The sequence below is a fragment of the Camarhynchus parvulus genome, chromosome 1 (genome assembly GCF_901933205.1).
Source record: "Camarhynchus parvulus chromosome 1, STF_HiC, whole genome shotgun sequence".
Taxonomy (NCBI): domain Eukaryota; kingdom Metazoa; phylum Chordata; class Aves; order Passeriformes; family Thraupidae; genus Camarhynchus; species Camarhynchus parvulus.
Window position 1 is genome coordinate 50,829,403 of NC_044571.1, and position 9,721 is coordinate 50,839,123.

The 9,721-nt window shown below is 38.6% G+C and overlaps 1 protein-coding gene across 1 annotated transcript; it reads left to right on the forward strand.

The window, feature by feature from the left end:
• The first annotated feature begins 117 nt into the window (after window positions 1-117).
• On the forward strand, window positions 118-4,148 carry MZT1 (mitotic spindle organizing protein 1). The gene is made up of 3 exons (XM_030960429.1): window positions 118-277; window positions 2,054-2,199; window positions 3,594-4,148. The coding sequence occupies exons 1-3, from the start codon at window positions 229-231 to the stop codon at window positions 3,615-3,617; spliced, it is 219 nt and encodes a 72-aa protein (XP_030816289.1). The 5' UTR covers window positions 118-228; the 3' UTR covers window positions 3,618-4,148.
• The last annotated feature ends 5,573 nt before the right edge of the window (window positions 4,149-9,721 follow it).

A 9,721-nucleotide genomic window follows, 5' to 3' on the forward strand; every position in this document is an offset into this window, starting at 1 on the left:
CAGCCCGCCCTCTTTTTCAGGCTCTGACCAATCACGAAGGGCGGTGTGCGCCGTCGGGCCAATGGCAGGGCTGCCCCTCTCTCGAACGAGCCAATCGCCAGCGCCATCGCCGCACGAATTCAAAGAAAGCCCGCCCCCGCCGCGCTCGCGCTGCGCCGGGCCGTCACGTGGGGCTGGCGGGCCCGGGCGTGCGCGCGGCGTTCCGGTTCCGGGCGCGGCGGGGTCGCCATGGCGAGCAACGCCGCCAGCCTGAACGCCGTGAGGGAGACCATGGACGGTGCGTGACAGCCCCGGAGAGCGACGGGCGGGACGCGAGGGGGAGGGTGCGCCTGGCCCCAGCGTGGGCCGCGCGCACGGGCGCCTCTCTTGGGAAGAGGGCGCGGCGTGCGGCTGCCGAGAGATGCAGCGTGCGCCAGGTTTTGTTTTGCTTCGTGAAACAGCTCAACCCCCGCGGAGCGAGTGTCTTTGGACCTGACGTGGCTTTTCCTTTTCATTGTTTTGTTTCTTTTTTAAATTTTGTTATGTATCTACCATAGAATACTAGGGGTTTTTTTAGTGTTTGTATTTAGTTATATTTGTATGTGTATATACATGTATATATTTGCTGTTGTTTCTCGTTGTGTGTAACGGTTGATGTAAATGACGTGGCCTAAGAGAGAGAGGAGGGAGCGGCCTTGGGCCGGTGTCGGCAGCAGCAAAAAAAACCCCTCAGAACAGCCCAAACTACAATACAGTGTGAAAGCTTTGAGGACAGTAGTCAGTGCTGCAGAACTAAAATAGATTCTGATATGGAAAAAAAAACCAAACAAACAAACCCCGAACTCAGGTACTGTTGTGGGATGGGGAATGTGAGAGAAGGGGTACTGGGAAATGCTTTGGAGATTGATAAGCCGTGAGAAACGTGAGCAGGTGGGTGTAGCTGGGATGCTCACTTCCAGCCTGACTGTGAGGAATCAAAGCTGGCATGGAGTTGTTTGTGTAGTGTGAGATTCTGGAATTCTACAAAATGCCTATACCTATATATGCAGGGTGGAAAGCAGCCAGGCAGTCTGTTGAGGGTTGTTAAATGTGTGGAGACTTTCTCTGAAAATGCCCTACTGAGGGAGTAGAGGCTAAGGAGAATGTTCAAGGGGTAGTGCTATGAAATTGTTATTTTCTGAGCATCTTCCTTTTCTTGAAGTTACAGCTGCTGTTACAAAAGAGTTTTTTACTAGGGACCTTCATGAGTTGAGCTGGTGTAAAAAATAGCATTCCAGCCAGTGATCTTCGTGCTCTGACCTGCTGCTCGAGGCAAGGCAGGACTAGCAGGATCATTATGACTCCTCTGATGCTGCAAGAGGGTAAAACCATTTTGTGCTGATAGAGAGTGACTTCTTTGGGAAGGACAAAGAATAAAACTTCTGGTAACTGTACTTGACAACTTCCCTCTTTCCACTTCTGCAGGAATACTTTAGACATGAGAGACAGCAAGCAGATTTAAAGACAAAGTAAGGCTTTTGAGAACAGATATGGAAAGTGCACTAATCTTCAGATTTAGGAGCCCACACTTCCTGTGTAACTATGTATATATTTTATTTAGGATGAATACAGATATTTAGCAGTTGCTGTCTGCAAAGTTGTTAAGACCTCAGAATTGTTGTGGAGAAACTGCTGAATCTCTCTGCTGAAGACACTACCTCAACACCTAAAGATTAGAAAGGACTTCATCAGTGTCTGGAGTGCAAAAGCACAGAGTGTTCTTATAGCCTACCTTTTACCTAATTGGCAGGCATGTTAATTGTTGAATTTTTCACTTTTTTTTTTTTTACTTTTTCAAAACCTATTATCCAGTATTAAATTTCCTGAACCAGGGAAGCATGGTGTTTATGTTAGAAGCTGTAGCTTTAAGCTTAAGAAGGTTGAGCATAAATATTGTTGCAAACAGCAATGGACATCTGCCATGTTGACATTGTAGAAGTGCTGTAGAATCTAAATGTTGATGAAGACCAATTTTGATCATTGAAATTTCATAGTCTGTAGGAACTAAAGTGCTTTCATTTTTTTTCTGTTGCAGTTCTGTTTGAGATTTCAAGAATATTAAACACTGGCTTGGATATGGAGACGTTGTCTATTTGTGTGCGGCTTTGTGAACAAGGGATAAATCCAGAAGCCCTGTCTTCTGTTATTAAAGAGCTGCGCAAGGCTACAGAAGCTCTGAAGGTAATGCTCTAGTTTAAAAAGCTTATAAATTTGTTTATAAGAGTCAGATGCACATGCAACTTGCTATACTTCAGTTTGTAGATTGTACTTTGCTATGATTCATCTTTAAAACAAGGAAATTAGCTGTTCAGTAGAGGAGGCAATGAATACAACTGTACATGAAACAGGAAATGGTACAAATAACATGTTTCGTAGAAATGAAATAATTAGACTAACTCTTCTGAAGAAAAAGACCAGAGCCAAAACTCACATATTTTTATTATAGTCACCATTTGTCCCCTTACCTGCATAATATCACAAATAGATTTCTCCTTTAACAAGTATCACCTCATTACTAAAACCTCAGATTTAAGAGTATGGAGCAGTACTTGTAAACAGCTGCATGCAACTTATTGATATCATCTTAACATATTGCTTTTACCCCCTTAGCCTGTGCTTTGAACCTTTCCAAAGACCAGAAAGAGGGGATTTTGTGATGTGTGTATATATAGGGCTTTTCATAAATGTGTATTTACCTGTTTAACTACTAGATGGTTAAAAAAAAAAACTCAATTGCATTTTAAAGGATTTTCATTCTTTACTGTCTACCTAAACATCACAGACAGGATTTTTTATACTGCATCTTATATTTGGCTATTTTTGACAGGTGAAAGGGGAAACCTATATCTTGCTTCTATTCTGGAAGACTGCATACTTTATTTTTAACTTAACATTTTTCTATGCTCCTGCATATTTTGTATTTGTGTCTATGCTTAAATGTGCTTTACATATGCATTTAACTGTGTATATAAATAATTGAGGGCTGATTTACTTCTTCCATTGCTTTCACTGGTTTCCCATTCCTGTTGTTCTCCTTTGCCTGTTTGTCCCATAACTGGTATAAAATCTATCACTGTCCTTCTTCAACAACTGTGCTTTGTTGACTGTAGTTATTCAGTGATAAAAATACTAATATTATTAATCAAATAATTGGTAGTGTGATTTATGCAGTTATGATTAGTGTTGTTCTTCTGAGTTTTGTGTCAATAACTAATCTATATGGATGAGGTAATAATTACCATAAATTAAATGAAGTAAACTCCAGAGGTAACTATATTTATGCATTTGAGCCTTTCTTGAAAGTATTAGGGTGAAATGTACAAGATAAAAGCTGCTCAGATACAGGATGTAAGACAAACAAACAGCAGGGGCTCTTCTAGTAAAGGGTGATGGCAGCTGACAGCATTATTTTTTAGGAAAAAGTAGTGTTCATTAGAAAAAAATTTCCTAAGTAGCTTTTTTTTTTTAGACCCTTAAGTTCTCTAGGTAATTTTAAAAAGTTACAAGAAAATATTAAATTTAATCTACATGATGTCTGTTTTAGTGACTTGGGATAATTTTTTTTCTGTTTCTAGGCTGCTGAAAATATGACAGGCTGACATGGGAGAAGATCTCTGCATGAGAAGAATGCCAAGTTAAACTTACCAGGAGCTCTGAAGATTGCCAGTATTAAGAAAAAAAAATTAATAAGTGTATGTGAAGGTTTCAGAGTACTTCTGTAATACTTTTCAAGAGAATGGTGTATATAATAGCTTTGAAAAGTTTTTTAAAAGTTCACCAGTAATATTATTGGTATTTTTGTGAACTGTTTGTGAATGTAGTGCAATTGTTTTCTTTGGCATCCTGTACATCTAAAATCACGCCAGATACTGTACATTTGTTGAATTTATTAGTGTGTACCAACAAGCCTTGTTAGAATGAGGCAGTTTTGTTAATGCATCCTTTAGAAGTGGTAGTATGTCATGGGTTTTATCTTTTGCTTTGGTGAAAAGCTACATGTGCAATTTTAGTCTTGCTTTATGGTCCAGATAGGAATGAAGCCCATAGTGACTTTACTTTAGAGCAAGGGCAGTAACTTAAATCTCAAGCTGAAAGTAATAAATAAAGCATTTTTTTAATAATGTAGGTCATGAATTGTGCTTATGATTTCAATTCAAATTGCTGGGAAAAGTGTTTAACTTAGATAACAAAGGTTCTTCAGCTACCCGTATGTATGTATATACATATATGGGTATGTATATACTCACATGTATGTATGTATATATGTAAATTCAAATTCTAGATGACATGGAATGTTTCACAGAGAGCAGATGCCACATTTGTTACACCTGTTCTGACTGTAGGATCTAAAAATATTAAGGCTGTATTGTTACTGCAGTACAATAGTCGGTGGATACATGAGAAGCATCTGATTTGGTTGATGAGTATCAGTAAGTCTTAAACAGCTGCCTGGTACAGGAATGTCTTCTCATTTAGCACTGGAAACCTTCATTGATGCCAAAACAACTATTAATGTCCAGTAAGTATCTCTGCACCCAGGAATTCTGCTTTGTAAGAAGATGGTTTCTTGTGTGTTCTTCATCTGCTGCTGTGTAAGTTTTTGGAGGTTTTTTAAAGGCTTTTGATTTTTTTTTGTTATGCTGTTTTCAAAATGTAGCACTAATGGGACCTAAAGCAACCTGCAGCGTTTACAGGGCAAAGCACATTTGGAAATTAACCTGGAATCTTAGTCGAGCCAAAAGTTGTATTTGTGCAGAGATAAAAAGTTCTTTTTACTTGAAGAGTTTACATCATACACACTCTGGATCATAGCTCTACAAAAAGCAATAAAGGAAGCGAAATACTTCATATTGCTGACAAAGAGAACAGAAAAATATTTATATTGCCCTGAATCACTTGCCTTTATTTCCAGTTAGCCTGGCCAAAACATCATTCCGGGAAGATGCTGTAAATAACCAAACTGGGGAATTTTTAAGTGGTTTTATTTTGCACACTCATAGCAGCAATTTACAAAGGACTTCAAATGTTCATAACCTGAGTATTGACTGTATGAAAAGATATCAACCATGAAATTTATCTTTGGAAACTTGAAAATTCAGTAAAATATCTGAAAAGTCCAGGTCAGGTCAGCACAAATAAGCAATTAGCTCACTTAATTTTCTCTAGACTGTGCTGCATGTCAAAAATGAGAAAAGATGGGGAGCATTCTCGATCAGGAGTCACATCTCAGTCTATGAGATTTCTTTTGTGTAACTTAAACTCTGAAAATTTTCTGTAAACTATAGCAAATGTACCCAAAATAATAATGAAACTTTATTAGAATTTGTGTTTCTGCTGCTGCGTTTCATTTCCCTCTATAGCCACATCCTTGGGTAATACAGGAAGTCTGATGACTTCCCTTGAATGTCACTCTATTGATTAGTTTTATGTATTTCCAGGGTTTTTTCGAACTTGGTAATTTGATTTTGGTTTGGGTTCAATGTCCTTGATAGGTTTAAAACCAGCTTGCAACTGCAATGACAATTTATACATAATTTATAAAATTATACCTAATTCTTGAACTGTCCAGTAAATTGCATCTACCATTTTATCATTGGTAAGCTTATGGCTTTTATACATTTAGACATTTTCTGGTAGACCATTTGTCCTGCAGAATTACAGAAGAAGAGCATGTCTTTGACATTCAAAACTCCAATTTGATGTCTATAAAACTAAAAGTGCATTATTTTTATTATTACATGGAACTAAATGGCAACATTGGTTACTTAATGTACTAAATGTACTAAACATGTTGTTTCTTAAGGTGGTGTAAGAGAACTCCTGACTGCTTTTGGTTAGGGGTACCACCCATAACAAATACAAAAAGGTTTTTTTTTCCTTCTTCCTGGTGATAAATAAAAAAGAAAATCTGTCTAGTAGGAAGCTTAATACTGGAAATATTGGGAGTGCAAGGTAAGTGCATCATTTTATAGCGTCCCCACTACGTGAACATGAGTGCTGAGGCTTGGCAGTGGTGACTGAGAAGTCTTGGCTGCATTTGTAGCACGCATCACCTCCCACTACATTTAACCAAGAAGCTGGGCAAACAGCACATGCTTTTTCTCTGTGCTCCTTACTTACGTGCTCTTGGAACTCTGAAGAAGATAAACATAGGAATATCTATACAGGTCCTGACAAAAGTTGTTTTTTCTAACACAATGGCTTCTTTTGTAGTCAAAGGCAGCTGCCTCAGGAAGGATAAGAACAATGCAAGCATGTTTGGTTGCTTTTCTTCTGTGTTCTCCTGGCTTCTAAAAGTCTTCTATTCCAGGCTTTCCTGAACATCATATGGTTTGTCTATTTAGTAATTTTCAATGTATTTTTTCCAGTAGTTGTCTAGTTTCCTTTGGACTATATTTGCTTCCTGAATAACAGCTGCTTCTATCAGTTCATGTCTGTTGCATAAAGAATTGCCACTTGTTCATTTTGAGCCTGATATTCACTAGTTTAATGTCCTTTGCACTGTAAACTTTTATCTACCATGCCATGTTTCTGCAGATATGTAAGACACCTTTAAATTTTGTCTTCTACACTGAAATGCTTTAGCATTTGAGGGACCAAAAGCGTGGAATAGCTTCTGTATTTACTGTCCTTTGAAACTTTCCTGGGTGTCATATATTATTTTCTGAGAAGGGAACCAAAACTGCATACAACTTTAGCCATGCAGCTAAGTACTAGTCTGTTTGATTGCTTTCTTGTTCTTTATTCCTTTTCTAGTACTTCCTAATATTTGACTTGCTTTTTTAAGTTGATCTGAATGTTGAGCTGTTTTCATTGCATCATCTATGGTAACTGCAGGATCTCGCTCTTTAGTAGACTGATAAGCTTAGAGATTAATTTTTCATATGTGGAAACTATGATTACTTATATCCATGTGTATAATTTATTTGTTTGTGCTGAATTGCATCTGCCACTTTTTCCTAATCAATCTTCCATGTGTTGCTCCAGTTCATCACAGTTTGCTACCATCACTAATTTTATCATTGGGAAATTTTGTTGCTTTATTCCTTTTCTGAGCTTAATTATAAGCAAGTCAAGCAGCACATAATGTATCAAAGACTGCAAAGGACAACTGGTGACCTGGGGCAGGAGCTGACCATTTATTTTCATTCCTTTTCAGTGGTTGTGAATAAAATGCATCATTCTTACACCACATGTCTTCAGTGTCACATTCAGCAGCTCTCACTGTGAGAGTTTAAGCAGAGTTGTGAATCTAGCCCTGCAGAGAGCATGGAATGCTTGATAACAATCAGGATCCCCAATGTTCTTTCCCCCATGCTGCTCTCTAGGTGAGCAAGTAACTTGTTCAATCCTAGATTGGCTTTTTGATTCAATCAACTAGTTCCTTCTGAGTTTAACTTGTGCCCTGTTGCAGGCACACTTTATTCCAGGGACTGCTCCCAGCAGGCTGCTTACCAGAGCCTTTTCTTCTTCCCCAACACTTTCCACTTCAAAAAATCACATCTGCTTTTAGTTGCTCATAGTTCCATGCTACAGAAACACTGCAGTCCTTATTATTTTAATATACTGTAAATTAAAAGGCACAAAAAATGGCAATGACCTAAGACTCAGCAGTGATCCTTGATAAAGTATGGCTGTAGACAACCTGCTTTAAAGAGATTTAATGCTGAACAGAGGGGCTTTACATGCCTATGTGTGGTGGGATTTTGGCAACTTACTTTGAAGATTCAACTCTGAGACAAAAAATGTTACTGTTGAATTAAAGTTTGAAAACAAAGTTTCGAAGAATGAAGGGTATGTCAAAATAATTTCAGCCTTTAAAAAGAGTGAGGACAAGGGCAGAGAGTTGCAGATCAGTCACCTCACATAGCAGCAAACATCCAAACTGATAAATTTGGGATTTACCAAACTGGTAAATTTAGGATTCTATCAGCAAAGAATGAAAGATAAAGTCAAGTAACAAGAGACAGAGTGAGAGGAAATGGCTGTTACAGAATGGAAATGGCTTTTCACAGAAAATAGCTTCATCAAGTAAAAATAGCGAAGTAAAACCACGGTACTGTCTATTTACTGCTTCCAGACCCACTGTTTATACTTAAAGAATGCATAAGGATAATTTAAATGAAGCCATAAAACTTTTTAGGGATGGGAGAGCAGGCCTGAAGAGGTCTCAAAGCACTCAGGGGGTGTGCAAGTTCTCAAAGAGAAGTTGAGAAGAGACATAATGACCCTAGTTATGCCCTTGAACATAAAGGAAGTCTTGTGGGTGCTTCTTTTTAACCTTACAGAGAAAACCAGATTCAGTAGGTGTTATTGGAGGAATCAAGCCTTAAAAGTAAGGCACAGCTTTCTAGGAGGGAAAGTAAGTAAACTTTGACATGGCGTATTAGGGAAATGGCAACTGGCTACTGCTTGATGTTGTTAAAATGAAATTAAAAATAATTCCAAAGGACATGCTTTAATCCAGTTTCTGGGGTGAAGTCTACAGTACCTCTCTGCAGGGTGTCAGAGAGGCTGGCTGGAGCAGTTCCTTTTGAGTGCAGAGTCTGTGAAGGGCAGTGTAAAACAGCTCTAAGTAATGTGAAGAAAATTAGGAATATTTAGGATGACTATCAGTGATGTTTCTGTCAGTAAGATAAATGGAAGCCTGGTTTCCAAGATATTTAGATGTTCCCTGATCAAAAAAACCCAAACACCACAACTATTAATTATCTGCACTGGAAATCTGGAATATATTGAGTCTAGGCACTTTTATTATCACTTTATAAATATTCTTATTTTTTCACCTCCAATTTTCACATGTACAAAGAGACTGGCTCATGAAAATGGATCTCTGAAAGAGCTCAGTGGTGTCATTATGTAGGTGAGTGGGAGTTCAATGCTCAAATTTAACTTTCAGTGAAGGAGATGATGCCAGGCTGTACTGTGGTCACCCAAGGAAGCAGTCAGGAGGAACCCTTAGGAGGGGAGGAGGCCTCAGGAGGGTGAAGAGGCTGATGGACATCCCAGCCTGAATTTAATTTTGTTTATTTTATTTGTACACCAGATCCAAAATTAGTATATTTGAAGATACTAACTGTTATTTTCCTACTTAATGGATAGGACATAGAGGAAATAGAGACTTAGGTGGTCACATTGCCTTGGCATTTGGCCTTGAACCTGGTTAGACAGTAAGGCTGCCAAACCCTCCTGCATTGCTGCCTGTTGTAGCTGGTGAGGATATGACTGGAAGGAGCTGAGTTATCAGCTCTCACTCCATCTCACTTTCCTGGGCTACTGGAAAAGCTCCTCATGACATTTCATCTTGCATTCCTAGGAAAGCTGCTCGGAACACACCCTGGTTTTCCTCCGAAGCCAGTTTATAGGGGCATATGATTGTGAACATGATTAATTATAATTTTTTGAGGGGGCAGCTAATAAAGGACAGAGAAATAGTCACATTCCTGTGACCAGCAAACTTGTCTTGAATTCAAAGCCTATAGTAAGCAGCAGGTAGTTATTTACTGTCTGTAATTCACATCTGTGAAAACCCCAGGATGTTAAAATAATATGCACATAAATACTGAGACTTTATGGTACATAAGTGCTGCAAAGTGAGTGTTAAGGAAAAATACTAAAAATTTGCAAATACAGTGCTCTGGCACATATAAGATTCAATGAGGGGTTTAAAGAAGAATTGTACACTGACTGGTCTTGCACATTT

Bases quoted from the DNA above. Each gene is read 5' to 3' on its own strand.
- MZT1 (XM_030960429.1), top strand. From the start codon at position 229: ATGGCGAGCAACGCCGCCAGCCTGAACGCCGTGAGGGAGACCATGGAC. The intron at 278-2,053 runs GTGCGTGACAGC...TTTCTGTTGCAG, and splicing joins CGTGAGGGAGACCATGGACG to TTCTGTTTGAGATTTCAAGA. The intron at 2,200-3,593 runs GTAATGCTCTAG...TTCTGTTTCTAG, and splicing joins AGGCTACAGAAGCTCTGAAG to GCTGCTGAAAATATGACAGG.